Source organism: Canis lupus, chromosome 26, assembly GCF_011100685.1.
Source record: "Canis lupus familiaris isolate Mischka breed German Shepherd chromosome 26, alternate assembly UU_Cfam_GSD_1.0, whole genome shotgun sequence".
Lineage (NCBI taxonomy): Eukaryota > Metazoa > Chordata > Mammalia > Carnivora > Canidae > Canis > Canis lupus.
In genome coordinates, this window is record NC_049247.1 from 13,931,973 (window position 1) to 13,959,029 (window position 27,057).

General features: G+C 42.4%; 1 protein-coding gene and 1 long non-coding RNA gene across 2 annotated transcripts in view; one reads left to right on the top strand and one right to left on the bottom strand.

Annotated features, from left to right (window-relative positions):
• The window catches only part of LOC119866166, a 54,466-nt gene extending 37,480 nt beyond the window's left edge, over positions 1–16,986 (bottom strand). Inside the window, exon 1 of the long non-coding RNA XR_005379229.1 lies at positions 16,899–16,986. This is a non-coding gene — a long non-coding RNA (uncharacterized LOC119866166). The remainder of the gene's footprint in view (positions 1–16,898) is intronic.
• The window catches only part of FBXW8 (F-box and WD repeat domain containing 8), a 120,955-nt gene that overhangs the window by 77,472 nt on the left and 16,426 nt on the right, over positions 1–27,057 (top strand). Inside the window, exons 7-8 of the mRNA XM_038575223.1 lie at positions 1,825–2,031; positions 21,796–21,923. Of these exons, the coding sequence (XP_038431151.1) occupies positions 1,825–2,031; positions 21,796–21,923 (335 nt within the window). The remainder of the gene's footprint in view (positions 1–1,824; positions 2,032–21,795; positions 21,924–27,057) is intronic.

A 27,057-nucleotide genomic window follows, 5' to 3' on the forward strand; every position in this document is an offset into this window, starting at 1 on the left:
CACAACCACAGCCGATATGAGCCTCTTGGTCTGTCAATACTCCAACAGTAAAGTGAAATTAAATGGCTAGACTGAGGATGTTGATTTTAGGAAAATAAGAAATGAGTTTTAGAATACGAGAGAGAGGAAGGAAGCAGACACTGCTGGAGGCATGTGTTACTATACTTCTTATGTGTTATTTCTCCTCCTGGGTTAGGGGTTGCCATAGAATATGCTGTCACTGAAAAAGGCACCTCTTGGCCCATTAGTGCTGGGCCATTTTTGTCTTCCCCAGATAGGCTCCCTGAATCACAGTGGCGGTGTTCCCCAGTTTGTACTACTGGCTGAGAACGTCTGTCCTTTGTGATGAGTTCTTGGCTGGGGATGTGGGGCCGTGCTCACTCTTGGGCCGGAGGATTAGCATAGTCACCCGGATGTTTACGCTCTCCCAAGCTCCTTTGGACAGTCCTCAGGATTCAGGCTTTTGAACTCATTTGGCTTATTGTCAGGGCAGTGCTGTCCTTTTACACAGTGGTTTTCATAATTACACAGCATGGCACACCTTCTGCTTTTGTGCTCTCAGATTTTACTCGAGGTGAAAACCTGGTGTAAACTGTGCTCAGGAAAAATGTGCCACTTCGGGACATAGACAAGCAAATTATTCCTAAAGGGAACGCCTCATTCCCCTGCAGTTTAGAGAAAGTGTTGCAATAATGCAGTCAGGAGTACTGAAGTGGCATAAAAGTACTGGTGGCAGCCTTTCTACCCTCGATGACATTGAAGCCAGCAGAGGACATGTAACTCAGGTACTTTTAGTCTTTTAGCAACACAAATATCATTTTTGGTATTTGCACAAATGTTAAAATGTGAAGTGTGCTAATTTGGAACGGAGTGGATTTCATTCAATTTCTTGTAAAAAAAAAAAACTTAAAATTTTTTGAATAGTTATACCCTCATGGTTCAGAATTTAAAAGATATAGAAAGGTTTACAGGGAGAAATCTGTCTTCCACTCCATCAAAAAACTCTGTGCCCTTTTCAAAGGCAGCCGTTGTTAGCAGATTTATAGTTGCATAAGCCACATATATGTCTCATGGTACCTCTGGTCCCCCTGGCCCCCCTTCACACACATTAGCACACTGTGAATCATATCACTTTGCTTCCTTGCCTCCCGCACCCCCAAATTTATCTTGGAGATGATTCCATTTGTATCAGTTTATAAAGAATGCTTCATGCTTGTTTTCTGTGGCTGCATAGTATTCCAATAGATACACTGTTAATTAGTCTCTTAATAAGGCATGTTTAGGCTTTCCCAGTTTTAGTTAAGACAACATAGTGCCACAGTAAGTAACCATGTACACAGTTGTTTTGCATATGTGTGAATTTATCTGTAAATAAATTCCTAGGGCTGACTTGCTGGTTCAGAGCGCATATGCCTTTGACATTGTGGTAAGTTTTGCCAGTGTCTCTCTAGAGAGGCTGGACCAGTTTACATCCCACCAACCATAAGTGGGATCCACAAATGTGGTTGTCCCTTCCTCTAGTTCTAGATCAGTGTCCTAGCAGGCTAATTGATCTTTGCTGATATGACTGGTGAAAATGGTATTGCTGAATTTTTATTTCACATTCCTCTTTTTAGGAATATATCATGTTTCTTTTACAAAGAGCAACTTTTTTGTTAGTGTGAGAACTATGTTCTCATTTCCTGTGAACTGTGACCCTTTGCCTGTCTTTTTCTGTTAGGGTTGCTGGCCTTATTGATGTGTAGGAGAAATTGTATTTTTTACCAAGTCAGGAGGAACTATAGGTGAGATCTGATGGGCTACATAACTCTTATCCTTTCACAGGTTGACTACCTTGAAATAGTACCAGATACTGGAAGGTACCCTGTGGCAGTGGCCACGGCTGGAGATCTGGTATACCTGCTAAAGGCTGAAGACTCTGCCAGAACCCTCCATTATGTGTACGGCCAGCCAGTCACATGTCTGGATGTCTCAGCCAACCAGGCTGCTTTTGGTGTGAAGAGTCTAGGATGGGTATACGAAGGAAACAAGGTACAAAAATAGTAAGATGTATAAGTAACAAAAAAAGAACATTGATTTTTATTTTTTATAAGGCAATTAAAAAATTAAATCTCTCTGTTTATATTTTATAAGGTGTATTCAGGCACTATATATTCAGCATGGTGAAAAAGAGGAATCTCAAGCACTTCTAAAGGATATAAAATGAAAAGTAACTGTTTCCTTTCTCCTGCCTTCCCCCAGCCTCCCTCCACAGAAGAAACTATTAAACATTTTTTAGGTGTCCATCTAGAAAAATTTAACGCATTTATAGGTACATTTATACACTAAAAACTTATCTTTGTAGAAATGAGATCATAGTATACATACTGTCCTGTACTCAACATTTTTATTCAGTAATCTACCTTGGAGAGCATTCCCTGTCAGCACATACCATGCTCCTTCTCACTGGGATTCCGGTGTATGCTTACGACCCATAGTCTGTTTATTCAGCCCCCTTGCTGGTAGGCAGTTAGGTCGCTTTCACTATTTGGGCTATTAAAGACCATGCTACAGTGTGTACTGCAACCTTTGAAAAGTCCTTGTGTAGTATACCTCTAGGAGAAATTCTAGCAGTTATGTTGCTTGGTCAGAGGGTCTGTGCACTTAAGATGGTGATGGACATTGCCAAATCGCCCTCTAAAAGGGTTGCACCAAAATTTATTTTCTCACTAATAGTGTATAAAAGTGCCTTCTGATAATCTTTGAGTCACAATTAAGGAGACAGGTTTTTAATTGAAATTGTTTCCATGATGACTAAATTTTATCACTACCTAATATTTTACTATCCTGACTATAGGCCAAGTACTTAGTCTTAAAGCTGATTTATCTCTGTTTCTTCCAGTGGAATCAGGGGAGAAAAGGATCAACTTTTGTTTTGTTTTTCTCCAATTTGCCTGATCTTGACCCCGCTGGCAGTGGGTGCTATCTTTGGGAAGGAACTTCCTGAGCCAACAGCTCCTCTCCTTCTGCAAGGAGACCCTCTTCCACGGAGCAGCATTATGGCCTGAAGAGCAGGCTCCGGAGGCACACAGCCTGACCTTCAGTCCCAACACACTAGTAATCTATGCCCTGTGTGACCTTAAGGGGGTTACTTAAGTCTCATTATGCCTCAGTTTTCTCATTGGTAAAAAGGGATGTCAGAATAGTAGCTACTTCATAAAGTTGTAGGGTCAGATAAAAACTTGTCTGTAAAGCTTTAAGCATAGTGCCTGGCATGTGAGCATTACCATCATGACACTTCCTGCTTGTTTCCTCCACTCATAGTTTTAAGTTTGGCCTCTGGTTGTGATTTTTACATCTTGTTTCCCCTATGTATAGTCCCCTCCAAGATAAAACCTCATTCATCAAGGTGTTCACTGGTTTTGTAATTTAGTAAATGCTTAAAGAATTGAAGCATCCTGGATTGCAATGACCTAATCTTCGTTAAGGAAGGTGCATAAAGCAGTCAAAAATACATGTGGCTCTTTGCAACCTCACTGTGACAACGAACTCCCTCTATGCTTCTAGTTGGCCTGTTTTGTGGGAGGACATTCAACACAATTTAGCTGGAAAGATGGCCTTAGCATAATCTAACTCCTGTGCCATGCCTTCCTGGGGGAGTGGGTGCAGGAGGGGAGAGCTCTTGGTTTTGTAAGGCGTTGAGAAAACCTTCTTTTCTGGTCACCAGTGAGCTCATTTGTTGAGAGAAGAGAGACTGTTTGCTTTCTTAGTTTTCATCCATCATACTTTCAAGTTTTGGTTATCTCCTTTATTTCTCAAGTTCTCAGTGTAGTGAGGTGATAGTTATATTTAGCGCTAGTCTGGTTTAAATTTGTCCTATTTTAATCAGTTTTTCATAGGCAAGTCCTCTTTCTCTTTTACTTACCTAAGTGGATGTATTTGAGAAACCAGTAAAGGGGATAGTTCAGCACAAAATTAGCCTAGGCACATCCTTTAGATATTAACGTAAGGAAGTTTTTGGCTGTCTCTTGGGTTTTCCCACCCGCTTAAAAGCAGTAATTATAAGCATCAACTGATTAATCCACTGATTTTATGAAAATTCACTTTGAAAAGTTTATAGTTCCTCAAAGAAGTCATTATTACCTGGTATTTTTCGCTGATGTTTTATTTTATTTTATTTTTTTAAGATTTTATTTATTCATAGAGAGGGGCAGAGACACAGGCAGAGGGAGAAGCAGGCTCCATACAGGAAGCCCGACGTGGGACTCGATCCCGAGTCTCCAGGATCACACCCCAGGCTGCAGGCGGCATTAAACCGCTGCGCCACCGGGACTGCCCTCATTGATGTTTTAAAATGAAGAGAGTAGTAAATTTGCTACGAGAATGTGTTTCATGATCTCTTTGAATCTAACAGTAACATTAGTCATCCAAATATTTTGTGAGTGTAGCTCCAAACCTTCCAACACTTATGTGGGTGGATGGCTGGTTGTTGTTAGTAGTGCAGTAATAACTTTGCATTGAGATGTTTCTCCAACATGAATGCCACCCACTGGAACACGAGGGAAGCCAAGCTATATCTATGAAACTTTCCTCATTTTTCAGGAGGCAGCACTTTCCATCTGATTTTGTTCAATGGATTCTCTGCTTCCTGAGAAAAACTTGCATTTTTAGGAAATGTAATTGTCCTGTAACATTTCTGAGTGAATTAAGCCATGTTATGGGTGACTAAATAAGATTTTAGTATCATCCTGCTATCCTATAATGTAATATCATAATTCCCAAACAGTCTCATGTGCAGTGCCCAGTGTCCCTGTGCTTGTGAATGCCATGTTTTGGTTTTATCTGCTTGGGCCTGGCAGCGTGTGGCCCAGCACATTTTATTAGGCTGGTGTGAGACTATTAGCAGTAGAGTTTGCCTAGAACTACATACACATAGAGGTTTGTGTCTGTGCCTCTGGCTTGTATATTTAGGATTCAGATGAAGGCTTTATGAGAACAGAGAGTTTGGTTTATCTTCGTTTGTATTGATACAGAACTGGGGTTTAGTTATAATCCGTTGTTGCTTAAGTGTGATCAAAGCAGACAGTGAAGTCCAAATGTTGATACAGAATTTGAGTCAGCAACCAGAATCTTCCTAACCTGTAGAAGTATTCCAGAGGTGTTATTTTTGTTTAGTTGGAGAATATCCTTGTTTTTTTTTTTTTTTTTTTTTTTTTAATTTTTTATTTATTTATGATAGTCACAGAGAGAGAGAGAGCGCGCGGCAGAGACACAGGCAGAGGGAGGAACAGGCTCCATGCACCGGGAGCCCGATGTGGGATTCGATCCCGGGTCTCCAGGATCGCGCCCTGGGCCAAAGGCAGGCGCCAAACCGCTGCGCCACCCAGGGATCCCTATCCTTGTACGATATATTGATCACGTTAGCATATTATAGGCACCACAGCTGTCTGAGCATCAAGTAATAATGATTCAAATCCATCCGTTCATACATCTAGCTAGCCAGCTGGACATGTTTTCAATACAGAGGTAGAGAACACCAGTTGTGTTCCTGGCATTAGAGCATTCAAATGGCATTCTACACAGACTTCAGCAAATTGGCTCTTGTTGGAGCCTAGCTCTGTTAATATACATAGTCTCCTAAGGAAATGAAACCAAGGAATGTAGCACTAATGTAGTTAGTCTTGGGGCACCTGAGTGGCTCAGTTGGTTAAGCGCCCAATTCTTGATTTCAGCTCAGGTCATGAACTCAGGGTCATGAGACCAAGTCCAGCATCAGGCTCCATAGAATCTGCTGAAGATTCTCTCTTTCCCACTGAGGGGGGCACTTGACGGAATGAGCACTGGGTATGTTGGCAGATCTAACTCCAATAAAAAAAATATACAAAAAAAAAAAAAAAAAAGATTCTCTCTTTCCCTCTGGCCCTTCCTTCCTCACATGTGCGCACATGCTTTCTCTCTCTCTCTCCCTCTCTCTGAAAGAAAGGAAGGAAGGAAGGAGAAAGAAAGAGAAAGAAAGAGAAAGACAAAGAAAGAAAGAAAGAGAGAAAGAAAGAAAGAAAGAAAGAAAGAAAGATAGATAGATAGATAGATGTATTTAGTCTTAAAAGGCTTGTAAATACAGCTGGTTGTTCAGCTGTTTCCAGCTCAGGTAGGAAGGATCAGAGAGAGAGAGAGTTAGTGCTCTGGTACATCTTGGTTTGCCTGTGTGCAGGGATCCCCAGACTTAAAAGTTCCAGAGTTTTGAGAGTTGTTGTTTTTTTTGTTTTGTTTTTGTTTTTTTTTTATTTACTCATGAGAGACACACAGAGGCAGAGACACAGGCAGAGGGAGAAGCAAGCTCCATGCAAGGAGCCTGACGTGGGACTTGATCCCGGGACCCCAGAATCACACCCTGGGCTGAAGGTGGCGCTAAACCGCTGAGCCACCCGGGCTGCCCAAGTTCCAGAGTTTTGGTATTGCCTTGTTGGGCTCTTGACTTCAGTGGCATAAATAACTTGAAAGATAGCCATTGCTAAGTGGCATGTGATCATGAGGGAAAGCAAATGTTATTGCAATTACTCTAGCCTCCATTGTGCTACAGTGCGAAAATCAGTGTCAACTCTGTTACCATTGCTCTAAGATTTGTTTTTATGTCTCACATTTCCTGAATCTGTCAAAAACACTTCATCCATGAAAATGCTATTTATGATACCGTATTATCTTTATTAATTCTTATGCTGTTTGAATTAAATTTTGCTCTTAGAGGTAGAGGGTTAGAAGCTAGAATTGCCTCATTTAAGAGCATTATGTTGACGAAGAGTCTCATGCCTCATAAAGGAAAGAGACCCATTTAGGGCTCCTAGCATCATTCCATGTATTTGGACATATTTCCTAATTTAGTTCTGAAGTACTTGGCATTGGATGGCAGATTGTATTAAGCAGCATGCGGCGTGCATCCTAACCAGGGAGATGTGAGTGAAGTAATCCAGAAGGCTGGAACGTGTTTGACAAGGACGCTTGCTTGGCGCTGCTGCCTCAGCTTACATCACGCTGGAAAATAATTGCTAACGTCTCCTATGATAATCATTCCCTGTTCATGGACGTGAAAGGACTCTGGATTGGTGGTTTGTGCTCATCATAAGTTGAAACATATATCCGAGAAAGCCCTTGGAATCAGAAACACAGTGCCCATGGATTCGGGCTCCTCTCTCCCATACCTACACCAGAATAGGAAATCCATCTTTTGCTCAAAGTTCTATTCCAGAGAACAAAACCTTCATATTTTACAAACAGGATGACTAATTTAAAATTGAAAGTTCACAAAGTAAATGGCTAATTTCCTTTTCACTCTCACCTTAAAAGCTTTAAAATTTTTTATATATACTTTGTTCTTGGAGAAATTTAGGAAAACAGCTCTTGGAGACCCGTTTTCTGGGTTACTAAGTGATGTGGACTACCAAAAAGGTCCATTTTTGCTGTTGAGGTTGCTGCCATTGTTAGTGACTGCTTATTGCACCCATGCTGTATGCTAGATTTCTCTTTTTCTTTTTTTAAAAGAGAGAGAGAGGGGATCCCTGGGTGGTGCAGCGGTTTGGCGGTAGCCTTCGGCCCAAGGCATGATCCTGGAGACCTGGGATCGAGTCCCATCTTGGGCTCCCTGCAAGAAGCCTGCTTCTCCCTCTGCCTGTGTCTCTGCCTCTCTCTATGTCTCTCATAAATAAATAAAATCTTTAAAAAAATAAATAAAAGAGAGAGTGTGTGTGCAAGTGGAGGGAGGAAGAGAAGGAAAGGGAGAGAGCCTCAAGCAGACTCCCCATTGAGTGGGGAGCCCAATGCAGGGCTTGATGCTACCACACTGAGATCACAACTCTGAGATCATGACCTGAGCTGAAATCAAGAGTCAGATGCTTAACCAACTGAGCCACCCAGGTGCCTTGATGTGCTAGATTTCTGATCGTGCTGGAAACCGAGATGAATCAAAACAACCTTTGTGTGGGGCTTACTGCCTCATGGGCCTTACCAGTAACTTAGCAACAGAAAGGTGGTTTTCTCCCCATAAAGATGGACCTGAGGCTTGTGGAGGCCTTCTTATTGAAGTTGCTGAATTTCAGAGCAATGAAAAGTTATACAGATAAACCATTGATGATTGAACATTAAAATGCATTTCATATGTGTTTTAGCACTAAAATGGTACCAGGAGGTGAGACAATCGTTCTGTGTTGTTAATGAATAATAATAAATTCTCACATGCTGTAGAAACCCCAAAGCACCTCCATGGCTCTAGGGTTTCTCAGGGCAGAGCATGGAACCTCTGACTTTAGAGACCTTTTGGGACACCACCACCTCTGATAGCCTATGCAACCAATGACAAGTGACTCCACAAAAAGCATTTCTTGGAATATTGCTGCTGTTTAGGAAGTTAAGAGGGCTTTAGTGTCTCTAGCAGTCCTGAACCACTCTTGAGAGGGAATGACAGTTCAGAGGATGGAAATACAGGAGAAAGTATTTTCAGCTCCAGTCAAGTAGTGGAATAGCCACTGGGGACTTGGCAAGGTTCTGGAGTCAGATAAACCTTAGGTGGGTTATGTGCATGCCTTAAGATCCCCCATTTGGAAAGGGAGAAGACCTGGGAAAGGCAGGCAATGTGCTTTGTTTGGGGCTGGTGCTCAGCGCTTGTCAGGTTCCTCCTTCACCTTCCCACCCCCTAGCTTTAGGTCAAGTTAGAGTTCATCATGGAAAGACTGGGAAGGGGGCAAGCCCAGGCACAGGCCACAGACCTAGAGGGGAGAAGTTTGAGGCGAGGCAGGGGAGCAGCATTTGGGTGATACGGGCTGGCTGGAACATGGGGACTAGTGCAAGGATAATCGGGCTAAAGCCATGCTTGTAGGGATAACAGTCTGTGATGCTTTGCAAGATTCATTTTCCCAAGAATTGTTTTTGGAAGAATACATTTAGAATAGATAAGGGATGGATTAATTTAGCTTCTTGCAGAACTAATGGATTAAGTTAATATGAATGCTGAGTCACTTTGTGTCAGAGCCTCTGACACAAGAAGCCTTATTGGAGAGGGCTGGCACTGTGTCTTAAACATCTTTTGTCTTCACTTACATTTGCATGATTTTTGTATACCAGTGACATTTGTATCATTTCCTAGTTTTTATAAACATTGAAGCTTGTACAAGATTACAAGATGATTATCCTGAAGTATATGAGGATCATTGCCTTTCTTCTCCTTTGCCTCTTGAATTAGCTTAGAATTTTATTTAGGGTCTAATTTTTTTCCTTTTTTTTTTTTTTTAATTTATTCATTTGAAAGAGAGAAAGAGAGAGAGCAAGCACAAGCAGTGGGGAGGGGCAGAGGAAAAGGGAGAAGCAGACTCCCTGCTGAGCAGGGAGCCTGATGCTGGGCTCAATCCCAGGATCCTGGGATCATGACCTGAGCTGAAGGCAGACACTCAACCATCTGAGCCAACAGGTGCCCCTCTTCTCTCTCTCACTCTTTTTTTTTTAAAGATTTGTTTATTTATTTTATGATAGAGAAAGAGAGGCAGAGACACAGGAGGAGGGAGAAGCAGGCTCCACGCGGGGAGCCCGATGCGGGACTCGATCCCGGGACTCCAGGATCGTGCCCTGGGCCAAAGGCAGGCGCTAAACCACTGAGCCACACAGGGATCCCCTCTTCTCTCTTTTTAATTGAAGTATAGCTGACATACAATGTTATATTAGTTTCAGGTGTATAACAGTGATTTGACTATTCTATACATTGTGCTATGCTCACCACAAGTGTAGTTACCATCTGTCACCATACAATGTTATTACAATATTACTGACTATATTCTCTGTGCTGTACTTTTCATTCCCATAATTTATTTATAACTGGAAGTTTGTATCTTGTAATTCTCTTCACCTATCCAAAGAAGATCTACAGATGGTGTGTTAATAGGACCCAATTTTGCTAATGGCTTTCTTGATTATTTATGTGGAATTTCCATCCTGGTTTACCAATCCACACCCAAGGAAGAGTGTGAACTTGGAGTTGACCTTTGTGTTTGTTTCACCTCACAGATAAGTATGGTTTTGGTTTCTTTGACCAGATGCTGTTTGGGCCATATTTGTGCCAAGACTCAACTAGGTTTTGTGAGGGTTAAAAATTAGCTTGTTGGGACACCTGTGGCTCAGTGGTTGCGTGTCTGCCTTTAGCTCAGGTCGTGATCCTGGGGTTCTGAGATCAAGTCTTGTATTGGGCTACGTACGGGAGCCTGCTTCTCCCTCTGCCTGTGTCTCTGCCTCTCTCTGTGTCTCTCATGAATAAATAAATAAAATTCTTTTTAAAAAATTAGCTTGTTTTTCACTTAATAAAGATCAGGGGGCAGTGGGGGGAGGGCTATGGGAAATGTTTGTCAGTAACACTATAGAATACGCTACATGCTTTTGATGTGTTTATGTCCAGACAGGCACACAGAAAATGACCTGTGTGAGTGGGATGTCAGATTATTGAAGACATTTCACTGTTTTCAAATACACGTAGCAGCTTAGACTAACAAATACTAAAAGTTAGAGAACTTTGCTTTTTATTCAGCATATAGATGGAATATGATTTATTCATCTACTCAGCACTCCAGTTTCAGTGAGGCATCATGTTAGAGTAGGTTAATAATTATAAATTATTGAGCTGCAGATGAGTCCTAATGGACAGAAAGTTACTCTTTTAAGCATTCTCTCTGTGTGTTAATTTGCAGAGTAAAGGAAAACTCAGCTCAGTCCAAGTTTGAGCGATCATATTCCAAATGAAGGAATTTGAGATGAGTAATGAGGTTTACAGTGTATCACGATGAGGCCAGAAATCCAACAGAGTGCCCCTTCACCACATGGCCACATTGCTAGAACCTGTGAATAGGTTAGGTTACAGGACAAAAGGGAATGAAGGTTGTAGATGGAAGTAAGGTTGCCAATCCCCTGACCTTAAAATAGGGAGATTTTTCTGGCTTATCTGGGTAAGCCTCTTGTAATCGCAAAGGTTCTTTTCTTTAAAAAAAAAATTTTTTTATTTATTTATTCATGAGAGACACAGAGAGGCAGAGACATAGGCAGAGGGAGAAGCAGGCTCCCCACAGGGAGACTGACGTAGGACTCAATCCCTGGACCCCAGGATCATGCCCTGGGCCAAAGGCAGATGCTCAACCTCTGAGCCACCCAGGCATCCTGCAGAGGTTCTTAAAAGTAGAAGAGAGAGGCAGGAGAGGAGGCCAGGGTAGTACCCTGTGAGAAGGTCCTGACTCTCTGTTGACGGCTTGGAGATGGAGGGAAGGGATCTAAGAGCCAGGGAATAATGTGGGCAGCTTCTAGAAGCTGGAAAAAGCAAAGAAACAAATTCTTCCCTATGCTGCAGCAGGGAACATTGCTGACACCTAGGTGTTAGCCAATGAGACCCACAGTAGGTTTCCAATCTATAGGATTGTAAGATGATAACTGGTTGTTTCAAAACAAAAACTATTAGAATAAACGAGGCCAGGAACCGTCTGAACTGGGGCGTGCAGAAAGCACTACTGGGACCTGGGCCCCAGCCTCTGCTCCTCTCCTGCTCCAGAAAGGTCCATTGATATGGGACCCCCTGACTGGACGTGGACCAAATTCAATACCCAGATCCTTTGGATCTTTCTAGGCTAGGACCTCTGGTCAGGCTCCATCTGCTCTCCTAGGTGGCCTCATTATACTGCAGTGTTTCCTTGGGGTATGAACTCTTGTCTCATGTTCACAAAAATGACATGAAAATAATTGCTCCCCAGTCCACCTTCCTCACTTGTCCCTGCTCTTTCTGCACCTCTGAACTCTTATACCACCTGTTAGTGTACCTCCTCATAGCTTCTGTCAGGCTTTATCGGAGCAGTGGCTATGTGCTGAGGACTGTGGGTAAAGCCCTGGTGCTAGCCTTCAGCCTGGCCCTCAAGACCTATGGGAGTCAAGTTCCTGCCCTCCATCCCACACCTCCAGAATGTGTCCTTTGCTCCAGTAAGACTCAATCTATGATATGACACGTTTGTTACTGATTAGTGGTAGCATTCCCTCTTTCCCTCCTGTCTCTCCATGTCCTTGCAGGAAAGGTCCATCCAGAGTCTCACTTCTCAGAAGGAGCCTTACTGATAGCCTGGCTCTCAGTGAGCACCCTTCTTTTCTGACTTGTGTGGTACCTGGTCTAAATCTCACCTTTTGGTAGTTACTGCCCAGCGCTATCCTTAACTAGATTAGCATTAGCTGGGAGGCAGGAAGTAAGCATTTACAGCTGAGTAATATGTCATGATGGAGACTCATTTTTGGCCTGGGAGGCAGTATAGGTGCAACGAGGGGTTCTCAAATGCCAAGGGGGTATAGAAACATATGGATCTCTGACCCTACCCCCAAGGTTTCTGAGTCAGGAGGTCTGGGGTGGGGCCTGAGAATCTGCATGTCAAGAGTTACTGTGATGCTTCTTGTCCTGGGGCGACACGCTGTGCCCCGTGGGATAGAGGTTTAAAGACCATGGGCCTGGAGGCCTACCACCCATGTTTGAATGTTGGCTCCAAAACCTTATAACTCTGTAAATGCTTTGACCTTTTCACACCCCCATTTCTTCATGTGTACAGCAAGTGAAATCGTGTGACCCACCCCATATGTGATTGTGGGGAGCAGGTGAGAGACTGCATCATGGTAGTCTTTTACACCTAAGAGAACACTATAAACATTAGTCATCATTAATAACCATTTTTCTTGGAAACCAGAAAGGTATTGTGATACAGTGGCAGACACTGACGTTGGGATGGGACTGGCTGGGCTCTGCCTGCTGTGTCCTTGGCTACTATTGTCACCTACGTAATTGGGGCAAGCTATTCAAAATGATTTAGGCCTCTGCGTCTCCATGTATAAAATGTAGGTAGTAGTATTTGTCTTCCACTTGGTGGTTGTGAGAATCACATGGAATATTCTGAAAGGATTTATGTGAAAGGAATATCAGGATTATTATGAACAGCTACAATTTATAGTATTATTTATGTGCGAAGCACTTCTAAGCTCGTGTTTGTGTGGGTGTACAGTCATGAACCACAGCTGTAGGGTGGACCGTCTGCCTGACACCAAAGGCCCTGACTATTCAGTGAATTTGTTCACTCTCGCCCATCAGCTGTCCTATGTGTCCACACTCTGCCCTCTTCTAAGCCTTTGTCCTGTCTAACCTGGGGCCAAGCTAGAAGTCACTGGGCTAGTCAAATGGGAATGGAGAGCCAGGCCAGTGTGACAGCCTGCACGTCGAGTCCGATGTTAAGTCTGTAGGCTTACTGACACTGTCCCATGGGGATCATCTTGCTTGCAGTCTTTCTATTAAAGAAATGATGTCCAGGTTGCCTGTGATTTTCAAGAATTCATTTCATCAGCAGCAGCCTTCATTTTCTTCCATGTATGAAAGAGGTGGAAAAGCTTTCTCATGAGGGCTGTGAGCAGTTACCTGTGGTTACTGCTGAAGTGCTTTGAAGCTGGCTGCGCATTCTGTTTACCATGAGGCATGTTGGGAGCCTAACAGGAGGATGTGAGGATTGTCAGCTTTTGGTTATACGTTTGCATAATATCTTCATTGTGCTGAATGCTCTGATGAGGAACAGTTCCTGTTTTACGTACCCCTCAACCAGTTCTTTGTGGTCACATCTCTGTTCCTTATTCTAGCACTAGGACAGAGATTGTCTAGAGAGAGCCCTGAAGCAAAGCAGAGAGCCATATTCTGCTCACCCCCACAGAGCAGACCTGCCTTGCCTTTATTATTTCCAGCATTTATGGACGTAGGGTTGAGAGAGAGGGAGAGAGATTTGGATTATGTCTGCCTGCATTTTCACCCAAGCGTACTCTTGCTCTCTGGGTTCTTTTCAGGTTTAGGTCACAATAGGTGTTGGTTTGGCCTCACTCTGGTCCTTTGTAGACATCTGCCCACACCACAAAGCCCCCACGTTGGCACAGCCTGCAGTGATTGGCAGTGCCTTCCCAGGCAGAGTCCAGTCCTGGAACAGCGGGGGTTGCAGGTGCATTGGCACGTGGTGGTGGGGAGCGCACACGGGCCTTGCCTACCCAGCGCCTGGCGACACTCAGCAACACCGTCCCATCCCTGAAATATCTTGGCCTTGTGGGCTTGTCACTCCAATTAAAACTTAAACATGAAAGCAGCCCAGGCTGCTGCTCCCTTTGTGCTGCATTTGACTGTGGCTTGTGCCAGGAGCATGTCATGGAAACTGTTGAGGGGGTGCTACACTTCAGGGATTTGCACTTGTGTCGGGGGTCCATTTCTTCAAGCTTCGCATCTTGCTGGTTGCTGCTGCTAAGTGCACCTGGGAGGCAAGTTTCTGTTTGCCAACAGAAAGTCACCTTTGGGATGGCGGCGAGAGTCATTGTGCACATGTTCACAGATACGCCGTGTTACCAAGCCTCACACTCTGACTTCTCTCTGGCAAGGACTTACAAAATAGTCTCTCTGGCTGATTGTCAAAAATTACATCATATCGGAGTAAACTGCTTTTAAATCAGACATCCATTATTCATGTATATTAACTGCTTTTTTATTTTTTTATTGGCTGTTTTGTGTATGATTTACTCTTTTCTCACTAGATCCCCCCTCCCACCCCAGTTGTCTTTCTCATCGTTTTTTTTAAATCTTAGCTCATCTGTGAATTTATAGAGGCTGTTCACTTAGCTTTGTATGTGAACATGAATATGCAGACCCTGCATTTTTTTATAATGAAATTTTTAACCACATTTTTGCGGGTCATACTTAGGTTGGGTCAGAATAGCAAAGTGGGTCATGTACATGACTAAATTCTATTCCAAAGACCGAGAAGTCTTTTTCTTTTGTATCTTTTTTTTTTTTTTAATGAGCATTACTAATCTTGTACTTTAGGATCTGTACTGAATGAAACTGTACCTCCCACTTCTGAAACGGCTAAATATGCTGCTGTGAGTGCAAAAGCAAATCGACTTAATGTGTTCATTTGTATGCGTGGAGCAAATCTCTACTGTAGGCCAGTGTGCTGTTGGCCTGTAATCGATAGATACAGGCAGAGATGTGTAGCACTTATTCATTCTTTCGTCAAATACATATTGAGTCCCTCCTATGTGCCACACAGGCACTGCCACTGCACTGCAGGCTGTAGTGCTGGAGGGTCCCCTGGGCATCTGGAATCTTTGTGGTCCTGGTGAATTGCCCTGATCCGTGGCATTTGTCTGTTTGGAATAAGAAGGATGAGACAGTCTGTTCTGCGTATTTAACCCCCAATCAGCATTGTTGTTGTGGATAGTATTTGCATATTCTTAAGCACATTTACCTGAATTTTTACTCACTGTTCCAGTGTCCCAGGCCTTTTTTCTGGAATGATTTTCCACCTTCTAAAAGTATATTCTTTAGATGTTCCTTTAGTGAGAGTCTCTTAGGCATAAGAGTTCTCTGTTTTTATCCCCAAAACCGCTTTATTTCACCTCAGTCTAAGGTAGTTTTGCTTGTTCTTTATAATGGTAGGCTGACAGTTCTTTTCTCTCAGCCCTTTGAAGAGATTACTGGTTTTGACTCCATTGGTGTCACTGAGAACTTGGCTGTCAGTCTAAGGGCCATTGCTCTCAGGACTCTTTCTCTTCTTTTGTCTGCTTTGAAGATCTGTTCCTTACTTTTCTTTGGTTTCTCTCTGATGTGTCTGTAGGTGTGCATGGACTTTTTTATTTTTCCCATTTGGGATTTCTTGTGCTTGTTCCCTTTCAGTTGTAGAACATTCTGAGCCTTTGTCAAAATCTTCCTCTCCCTCATCCTATCTGTTGTTCCTGTCTGGAACCTCAGGGTAGATGTATATTGGACCAGCCTGTTGTCCTCTGTGCTATGCACTGCTTGCTCACACTTAACATCACTGCCTCTCTGTGTTGCGTTCTGAAAGATGTCTTCAAATCTGTCTTTGGTTTACGGAATTCTCTTGAACTCTAATTACTTGTTGAACTCATCCATTGCCTTTATAATTTCTAGAAATTCTATTTATTTTATCTCAAGGCTGTTCTGCTGGTTTTGAACCCTCACCCTCTTTTATTTCTATAAACGTTTTCAGCAAACATTTTTGTTTTACCTAATAAGTATATGATATTCTTGGAAGTCTATTCTGTTTGTTTTCTACCTCTAATTTATGCTGAGTTTTCTCTTTCTGTATTTATGATTTTTTTTTCAAAGACTTTATTTATTCATGACAGATACACACAGAGAGAGAGAGAGAGAGAGAGGCAGAGACACAGGCAGAGGGAGAAGCAGGCCCCATGTAGGGAGCCTGACATGGGACTCGATCCTGAGTCTCCAGGATCATACCCCGGGCTGAAGGCAGCGCTAAACTGCTGGGCCACTGGGGCTGCCCTGGGATTTTTTTATTATGAACTCATATTTGGCTGATCTTGATTTGTAGGTTTCCTAAGGCGTCTGGGTTGAGAGGGTCTTCCTCCTGAGAAGACTCTGCCAGGTACCAGGAGACCTGTTACCAACCTGAAAATAATTACTAGGCATAGGGAGTTGGGGCCTTGCGGGTAGTATAAATTCAAACCCAGGGTCCACATTTTTCATCCTGAGCTGAACCTGAGTCAGACAAGTTTTCAGGTAGGCTCTCTTTGCCAGTAGATTGGCTTTCTCCCTATTTTGCTTTTTGAGTGTGCTATCCATACAATGGCCCCAGTGGTAGATAGACATCTTGGTTCTGGTGTTCCATTTGGTGCTGGGTAGAAACTTTGCCTCCTCTTTCCCTAGTTCTAGGCTCCTGACATTGGCAGATGTCCTCAGAGCAGCCCCTGACATGAGTGCCACTTCCTTTTCTGGTTTTAGCGCCCTCTTCATTTTTGGCTCCTGAGAATTTCTCTGATTTCTTAGGAGTTAAACAGAATGTTTGAAGAATGTTTAATAGACTGAAACTTACCCAGCACTTTCAGTGTTTGTAAACAGGAGGGTTTTCCACATATTCTAGTCTGCTGTGTTGTCAGGGTAAAACCTTAGCCTGGATACAGTTTGGGTGTTCTAGAATCTGGATATTCTGGAGAGAGATCTGTGGAACCTCCTTCTATTTTGAGTGAGATGAATTGATACTTTGAATATGCAGTAGTAAGATTAGGCATCCAGAAATGGGAAAGAACGTGTCAAGCAAAAAAAAGTGTATCTGGGTATTTATTATGAACCAGACTGTGGTAAGCTCTGGGTTTGCCAGATACCATGTACCAATCAGTTAATCTCCTAGCACATGCTGGGTCTTTGATCACTGCTGCAGGAATGAATGATAGGATTTCTGCTCCAAGGAACTTAGAGTCTAAGTCTGAGCAGTGTTTTATAGCATGTGGTGCTTGGTAACAGAGCCTCCTCAGCTGGCCTGCCCAAATCAGCCTCCAGTATTTGAGAACCAACCCTTCTGGGGAAAGCAGCTGATATGCAGTTCAAGATGGGTCCTTGGGAACACCAGCTGAAGTGTGTAGATAATCAGTAGCTTTAGTACTACAAGAGGGGAACTTGTCAAGTTGAACTCTGCCAAGGGTATAGAGAGGGCACAAGATAAGCTTAATCGGGACAGAAGAGGAAGAACATGAGGATTCTTTGCTTTACTCTCTAGAATTTGGCTTCTTACCATGACTAGTCCCCTTTATAAGAACAAAGTGTGTGGTGTAGTAATAGGGGTGGTTTCTTAGGGAATCCGGAAAGAGGTAGACTTTGTCATCTCCAAGGACTTCAGATATCCTCCCCCAAACCATGCATTTTATCTTTGACTCTCTCAGCCTGGTGTCTCCCAACCTATAGCTCCCTTTGTTGCTTTCTTTTTTAAATGGTGGCAGACAAGTGATCTTTAAATCACCATGCTCTTTTAAATGCCACTATCATCTTGTAAGGAAGCGTTCTGACCATTCCTCACTCCTCTGGAAAGGCAGTGCCTCACCTAAGGAGGTGAGCCAGCTGCTTAGGTTGTTGTGATGCCTTTGGCAGATAGAGGAGTATGAGGAGAATTTACTGTTTGGGTAAGTTTAAAATCAAAACAGAAATTGATTTCCTTTCTTATTTATCAGTATATGACCAAAAGTCTGGGACTGTAAGCTCTATAATCTCTTCATAGTGATTTCTTAATGCAACTGGGTTCTGTCTCATTATGAAGGTAGTAGCAGTCCCACACTTAGGAAACATTTGCAGTGCAATCCTCAGTTCTTACTGGGTAGGTGAAGGACCTCACCTACCCACTGCAGGGTCAATAGCTTTTTGTCAGCTCTTTCCTTCATGCTTTGGTTGGAAAGCCAGTCCTGGGCACATTAAATATTCCAAGTCATACCTGGAAGGTACGGTCACACCTGTACCAGGGTATCTCATATGTCAACCCTGTGGCTGCTACTTCCTTCCTGATTCTACCCTGCCATTACAACACCAGATGCAAGGACATGGCTGGCTGTAAGGTGGATCTCCTCAGAGAGGCAAGTCCCATGTATGGAGGAGCAGGACAGCTGGTGGCTGTGCACCAGCTGGTGAAGAGGTAGATTGTTTCAGCTGGCAGCAGGCTGAGGCTTCTGCATGTCATCCGCCATCCCTATTCATTCCAGTACCTACTGCAAAGATGATTAATAAATATTTGTTGACTTAGCTGTTGAATGAATTACATTATTGGTCTAAAAAATTGGAAACAATCCAAGTAGCCACCAGTATCTTATATATCCATAGAGAAATTCTATGCAGCCATTAAAAAGAACAAGATTTATCTATGATACTAATGAAGAAAGGACTCTCACTCATGTTGTTTAGGAAAAACAAGTTGTAAAACAGTAATCTCATTCAGAAAAAGAAAAAGTTTTATACACACAGAAACAGACAAGGCAGACATATGTCAGAAAAAAAGTCTAGCAGGATATACACTGAACTGCTAAAGTGTAGTTTTTTTCTGAGAGACATCTATGGAAGGTTACCACTTCTTGTTATGTAATTCTGTTAGAATTTGTTACAAGATCAGGACACCTGGGTGGCTCAGCAGTTGAGCATCTGCCTTTGGCACAGGGCGTGATCCTGGGATTCAGGATCGAGTCCCACGCTTCTCCCTCTGCCTGTGTCTCTGCCACTCTGTGTGTGTCGCTCATGAATAAATAAATAAAATATTTTTAAAAATTTGTTACAAGATCTATTACATTTGAAATCAGAAAAAAATAGATTGTTTAAGAAAGATTTTAGAGAAATCTGAATAGCTAACAAAATTGAAACTTTGGATTCTAAGATTTATGAAAATACTAAGTATTTTCTAAGAAGAAAAAAAGGAAAGAACCTTCTGCTGAAGTTCTTTTTAAACAATGCTCATTTCCATCAGATGCCCTCTAGTTATCTACATGGAACCCAAAGAGCAAGGAAAATTACCCAGTGTCCTCTGACTACACACCACATCTCCTTAGTTACCTCTGCAAAATTTATACTAGTCTTAACCTCGTCACTTGAAATCATACTTAAAATAAAGATCTTCTCTATAATCACTTATTTAGGCTCTTTTGTAACATACACTTGGTACTTGAAAAATCCCCAGCAATATCTATTGATTTGGTGGTCACATTAGTGTAGAACATTTTCTCTGAGATTTTAGCTCTGAGTAGTATTTTCCTTCTTTCCAGCATATCCATACACCTCTGAGAGGGAGTCAAGTGGCCATGGGTTGAGACTCACCCAACTAGGGCAATAAAGAGAAAAATTAGTCTAATGCATGGTCTTAACAAGAGGGGGAGTGTGAGCATGAATAATTAATCTCACTAGTCTGTGGCAATCAGATAAAATGAAGTCCCATTTGCTCAACCTTATTAAAAGAGAGAGAGGGAGGGAGGGAGGGAGGGAGAAATGGTAAAGGTCGTTAAGGGACTTTTAACATGGAAAGAACCGCCTCTGAGATGGGTAATGTGTTTTCTAATCTCTGTGGTCTTTAACTAACCCTAATGGTAAAGGTACTCTTCGGATATTCTGATTCGTTGAATTATTAAACATTTTAGAAAATACTTGACTCTTGACTACGAACTTTGATGCCTTTATGAGGAATTTGCACTCTTTCTGGAGAGGGATCAGATTTCCCTGTGCCACTCAGAGATGACCCATCCACTTGTCAAAAAAAGAATAAGTAAAGATGGACTCAGTATCAGACTTTAATTCTGAAGTTTACCCTCGACATTTGCAAGATAGAGGCCTACCTTCCTACTATGGAGGTTGAAAACAAAATGAAATTGAGTCCAGGAACACCACTGAAAACTCTTATTATGATACAGAAGCATGGAAAATTATCCTTATGAGAGACTGTGAGGTTGCTGTTAATTTTTTTTCCTCCCTCCAGGAGCTGATTATATGCAGCTTCTAGGTTATTCACTGTAGATAGAAGATTTGATTATTTCTGTGTTCTTACTTGGAAGAATAACTTTTTTTCCAGATATTTTAGAATTGGAGTTTTTTCAAACTTACTTCCTTTTTTCCCCTAAAGATTATTTATTTGTTCATGAGAGACACAGAGAAAGAGGCAGAGACATAGGGAGAGGGAGAAGCAGGCTCCCTGTGGGAAGACTTTTGCAGGACTTGATCCCAGGACCCTGGGATCACGACCTGAGCCAAAGGCAGACGCTCAACCACTGAGCCATCCGGGAGCCCCAAACTTATTTTCAACTGCATGAAAATAAAAATAAAATTCAGCGGGTTCTCTATAATCTTAATGGACTAGGAAGGCATTTAAAAATTTTTAATTGCCTCTTTTTCTTTCAGGTGCTGCTGGCAATAGTTAATTAATATGATAATCTGTTTTAACTGTGAAGCATTTCCAAAGATTCACTTGTTAGAAATGTGATCATGGTTTTCAAGGTGGAGACCATCAACCTCTCCATACTGAAATAAGAATCTGTATCCTGATAGTTGATAAATGTATATTTACAACAGTGACTAATCTATAGCAAGCGTTTATTTTTTTTTTTTAAGATTTTGTTTATTTATTCATGAGAGACAGAAAGAGGCAGAGGCATAGGCAGAGGAAGAAGCAGGCTTCCTGCGGGGAGCCTGATGCGGTACTCGATCCCATCGGGATCATGCCCTGAGCCGAAGGCAGATGCTCAACCACGGAGCCACTTAGGTGTGCCATAGCAAGCATTTAATGTTAATTTATTGAATTACTAAGATTTTTTTAAATAAAAGGCTTAACTAATCTTTAGAAAGATTTATGAATCATGTTTTTTTCTTTTTGCTGGAGAGAAAGCGCAGAAATGTCCAAACATCATGCATACATTGTCTAGAGATCAAGGCTACTTTGTTTGCTTCCACATCTTATAGTACCGAACCTCCTAAAATTAGCAAGTGGAGAGTGGCTGAAGAGAGAAATGTTTGGAAATGTTCACTATACCTCAATTAAAAAGATTTTTTTCGGGCAGCCCAGGTGGCATGGCGTAGTGCCGCCTTCAGCCCAGGGTGTGATCCTGGAGACCAGGGATCGAATCCCATGTCGGGCTCCCTGCATGGGGCCTGCTTCTCCCTCTGCCTGTGTCTCTTCCTCTCTTTCTTTCTCTCTGTGTCTCTCATGAATAAATAAATGAAATCTTTAAAAAATCTTTGTGTCCTAGGATTGTGCACCTTGGTATGAGGAAATCTTTGGATGTTCTTTTATTTTCTTTTGCGTTTCATTTTGTCATTCTAAGAGCTGCATCCCTATCTGGTCATGACCTGGAAAATGTCAGGAAATGAAGCGGTGGAACATGTTCCTTAAGGGGAGCTGAGTACCAGTGCTGAAATAAATGTTGGATGCAGGCCTGCTGTGTGCAACCCCATGCTCATGTATCTTCCTTCCTCTCCAGATCCTGGTGTACAGCCTGGAAGCAGAACGCTGCCTCTCAAAGCTTGGTAATGCACTTGGTGATTTCACGTGCGTCAACCTCAGGAACAGCCCTCCCAGCCTCATGGTCAGTGGCAACATGGACAGGAGGTAGGTGTGAGTGAAAGCCACATTTTGTAGCCATGGCCGCTTCTGCTGGGGCTTTGCCCCTCTACCGCGCTCACTCATTCCCTCTGCTGCTCACAGTGCTACGTTCTCACTCCACAGCCTTGCCTGCCTTCGTTCAGCCCTGATCCTTAAATACTGTCTCTGTCAACTTGGAGAACAAAGTCTTGCATTAGGTAATAGTTGGACAGAGCTATGTCTCTGCCTCATATCTGAAACACCACAGGAAGGTGGTCTTTTAAGCCATTTGGTGGACACAGTTGGTAGAAGGTCCAGTGAGACCACTTGGAATATCTTTTGTCCCCCTGCTGCAAAATTTGTTTGGCATTTAAAAGCTCACTTTCTAATATTAAAAACAATAACCTAAGGGCTGAATCATGTTCAACAGAATAGGGTTGCCTGCCAAATGATGTCAAGAGTGTATTTCAGAACACTATGGTGTCCCTCTGGTGATGGGGGGAAAAGGGACTTGGTGGGAACAGGTTCCAGTTTCTATTTAGCTGATTAGCAGTCTTCTCTTTAACGCTTTGGCTTAGGGAGTCGGATTTTCCTGGTACAGGGTCTGGTGCCAGCCACGGACGCTCCAGGAACCATCAGCACGAAAGGATTAAAGTGTTTGAAAAGACCCTTCGAGTCCAAATTTTAGGTCTTTTCCCCCTCCCCATCCCCTCTCGCCCTTGTCTTTTCTTTTCCTTGTCTATTTTTTTTTTTTTTTTTGGCTGGTCATCTGCCATGTCTGATGCAGTGCCCCGAAGAGAGGTAGCATGGCTGGAGGCCAGGGTCCGCCCGCACCCCCACCCCCGGGCCCGGCCCCGGGCTGCAGGTGGCAGGCTGCTCGGTGGGGGGATCAGATCGCGAAGCGGGCCCTCCTGTGTGCCAAGCCTCAGACCTCTGCCGCCCAGTGCAGCAGCTTGCACAAATAATTATCGTGTCCAATAATATTTTCAACTCCTGACCTTCACCCCTCCGCTACCCCCTTCCCTTAGAGCAGAAAGATAATGTGAGTGTGCTCTACTGAAAGAAAATTTTTCTCCAGGCTTCCTAAAATGGCTGGTAATCTCTGAGCTCAAGAATTGAACTCCTCAGGGATGTCCAGTTTTTCTTTAAAAAAAAAAAAAACAACAAACCAAAAAACCAAAACTAGGCCTGATAAGTGGCCCCACATGTGGCACAGCAAATGAAACCAGTTCAGTTTGTAGTTTACCCACCCACCCCCCCGCACTCCCTTTTAGTTTCCAGCATGAGCTGTACAAAGGCTTGAGTTTATCTGATAGGCTCTCCCCTCAGGGACCGAGCTGGTACTACTCTCTTTCCAGGAGAGCAAATGCAGAGGGCTTTTGAGGGCATCCAAATGGAAGGGTTGAGGATTATAGGTTATGCTTCAGAGTTTGTTTACAGCATGAGCATTTAGGTGTTCAACTGCAGCGAGGTTCCCAGGAAACCACCATGTTGTTCCAGAGAAGAGGCCTCTGCTTTCTGCGTAAGTTAGCCCAGTCAGCTCTAGGGGGGACATTGGAAGCCAGAGTGTCCTGACCCTTGTCACCTGAACAGCATCCTGTCAATTAGGAGACCTACAGATTCCATAAAGCTGACTTTGTCCTCTGGAGCAGGACTGCTAGAAGAGGAGCTAAAGGCTCTGCGTAAAATGCCTCTCTGGTCATGTTCAAGTGCAGATTTGACTGTGTGAAGTCTCTTTCATTAGGAAACCAATGTTATGGTGGTGGTATGGGTTGTTGCTATTGTTTTTTTAAACCTGTGTGTCTGTGGATGTACAGAAAAGACCAGTGGCTTGGAGTTGAGAAGGGGGTACTCAAAGTGGCATTTCATAAGGGCAGTCCTAGTTCTGTGCTAGCTGTTTGACCACTGCAGGGATGCCAGGGGGGCTTACCATTATATAGGAGGTCGTTCCTCATGAATCAGAATAGTAGAGTAAGCAAAATGAATTTGAAACACAGGGGTTAAGAATTATATGTCTGGAAAAAGGAAAGAATAAAGAATCTAGACTTTCAAATATAATAGAGGGTAGAGGTGTGTGTGTGTGTGTTTTCCCCAAAGGCTTCATAGCGAGTAGTAAGATCTCATTAGAGATGCACACCCCGGCTCTTACAGCTTATGTTTTATTTCAAAAGTGGGAGTGGGAATAAGGGGTCAAATACTATAAAGAGAACTGTGTACTTGGTTGTCACTTCATAGCCAATGCAGTTTTAAAAACCTGGACCCTCCTTTTTTTTTTTGATTAAACTTAATTTCTACAGTGCTCTTAGTACTCTGTCAATAACTTGAGAATGAAGTGGACTCTAAAGATACATAAAACTGTCCCAGGTTAAGACAAATATAATTTTTCATGAATGTAAGGAAATCAGCAAACATGGGTGGAATTTTTTAAGTTTTGGGGGAGGGGTCTGAGAAGTTAAAATTAAAAAGGAAAAGAACTAAAAAAATAAAAAATAAAAAGGAAAAGAATAGCTCACCTAACCTGTCACCCTTTCCAGAAAAAACAGGACAGTCTGATAAAGATGAAGAGAATGATGAGGGTGGAAATAGTCGCTGTCGGATTGTGTGTCTCCCTTGCTGGGAGAGAAGGCTGTAAAGTGGGGAGGAAAAGAGGTGTGGCTCTGCACAAGTCTTAACATAGTAGATCACGGACTTCTTCAGAATGCACACTTTGCCCTTTCCTGCTGAAACAACAAGAGTGAGGAATAACGTCAGAGGAGTGGTATCCAGAGTTAGGACTGGATGCTTATATCTGTTCTCCTCTGTTTATATCTGTTCTCCTCACTACACTGTCTAGTGCTCAGTGAGTGCTCAACATGACGTTTTGTATTTATTCTAAGATGCCCTTTTCTGTGTTTTCACATCTGTGCAATCAGGACATGTCCTCTATAAGGACATCTTCAAATCAATTGCCAGCATCTTTACTTTTTTTTTTCTTTTTTAAGATTCTATGTATTTATTTGAAAGAGCAAGAGAAGAGAGCATGAGTGCAGTGAGGAGCAGAGAGAGAAGCAGACTCCCTCCTGTTCAGAGAGCCTGATGCGGTGCTCGATCCTGGGACTCTGGGACTATGAACTGAGCTGAAGGCAGACGCTCAACCAATTGAGCCACCGAGGGACCCCCATTGGCAGCATTATTAAATGTTACCCAAAATAATGGTGCTTCTTACTGTCAATGGGGTTTTCAATTAAATGAAAGTATGCATTTGCTCAATGAACGCAAAATGAATGGCTTAGGAATGATAATTTTTACGAGAAGCCTGAATAGGTTACCGAGAGAAAGACTACAGGAAATAGGCCACTTCGTTGTTTTAGTGAGCTCTTTGGGGTTCAATGACCATTTAAATCTGTACATTTATGTCTTCTACCAAATTTGGGGACTTTGTGGCCATTATTTCTTCCGTTTTTTGTTTTGTTTTGTTTTTTGGCATTAATCTCTTTCTCCTGTCTTTCTGGGACTCAGTGATGTCAAAGTCAGACCTTCTCATATTATCCCATAGGCCATTGATGCTTTGTCTGTTCATTTTCTCCCCTAAACTTTTTGTCCTTCAGATTGCATAATAACTCTTCAATTGAACTTCAGATTCACCGGCTCTTTTGTCATCCCCATTCTCCTACTGAGCCCATCTAGTGGATTTTTTATTTCAGATTTTTTTAGTTCAAAATTTCCACGTAGATCTCTTCTCTGCTCAGAACATCATTCTTTCTTACTATTTTACCTTTTACCTCTTGGAATATAGTTGCAATAGCTACTTTTAAAGTCATTGATGATTCCCCAAATCTGAGTTTTTTTTCTCTTGAGAGGGTCACATTTTCCTCAGGGTTTTTTTTTTTGGGGGGGGGGTGTTTTTTGTTTTTGTGAGGTGGGGGGTGAGGTGTGTATGTCGAGTAATTTTAGATTTTAGATTGTATCCTGGACATTTGGAATGTTATGCTGTGTCCACTTGTGTCCAACTTTGTCCTGTTGTACAATCTTGTGGAGAATGTTTTTTGTTTTAGGGGGACCTGGGTGGCTCAGTCGGTTAAGTGCCTGACTCTTGACCTCAGCTCAGATCTTGATCTCAGGGTCATGAGTTCAAGCCCATGTGGGCTCCAGCATGGAGCCTACTTAAAAAAAAAAAAAAAATGTTTATCGTAAATAGGCAGTCACCCTGGTTAGGTTCAGACTGCAGGTCTGTCTTGCCTTCTGTGGGTGGTGATTCTGGTGTCGGCTTAATTTTCAAAGGTTTTGTTATGCTTCTCTGGCTCTATCCCGCACATATGTTACTCAATAGTTAGTCTGAGATAGTAGTGGTTTTTTATTTTTTAAATTGAAAATAGTTGACATGCAATATTATATTAGTTCAGGTATACAACATAGTGATCCCAATAACCCATTATCCATTATCACCAGAATAAGTATAGTTACCATCTATTACCATATAATTATCACAACATTCTTAACTGTATACCCTGTGCTGTACTTTTCATTTCTGGGACTTATTTATTTTACACCTAGAATTTTGTACTCTCTTACTCTCCTTCACAATTTTGCTCATCCTCCCATCCCCCCATTCCTCTGACAACCACGTTTGTTTTCTGTATTAATAGGGTGTTCCTGTTTTTTGTTCATTCAGTTGTTTTTTAGATTCCACATCTGTGAAATCATATGATATTTGTCTTTTTTATTTACTTTTCTCAGTATAATACCTTCTAGGTCCATCCGTGTTGTAAATAGGAAGACTTCATTTTTTATGGTTGAGAATATCCCGTTGTATATTTATACCACATCCTTATCCATCCATCTATCGATGGACACCTAAATTGCTTCCATATCTTGCTCTTGTAAATAATGCCACCATAAACAGAGGAGTGTGTGTATCTTTTCAAGTTAGTGTTTTTGTTTTCTTTGAGTAAATAACCAGTGGAATTTTAAATTTTTTTAGGAACCCCCCCCCCCCCGCCCATACTGTTTTCCAAACTGGCTGTACCAGTTTATGTTCCCACTAACAGTACATAGGATCCTGCTTTCTCCGTATCCTCACCAAGACTTACTTCTTTTTGATACTAGCCATTTTGACTGGTAAGGGGTCCTATCTTATTGTGGTTTTGATTTGCATTTCGCTGTTGATTAGTGGTGTTGAGCA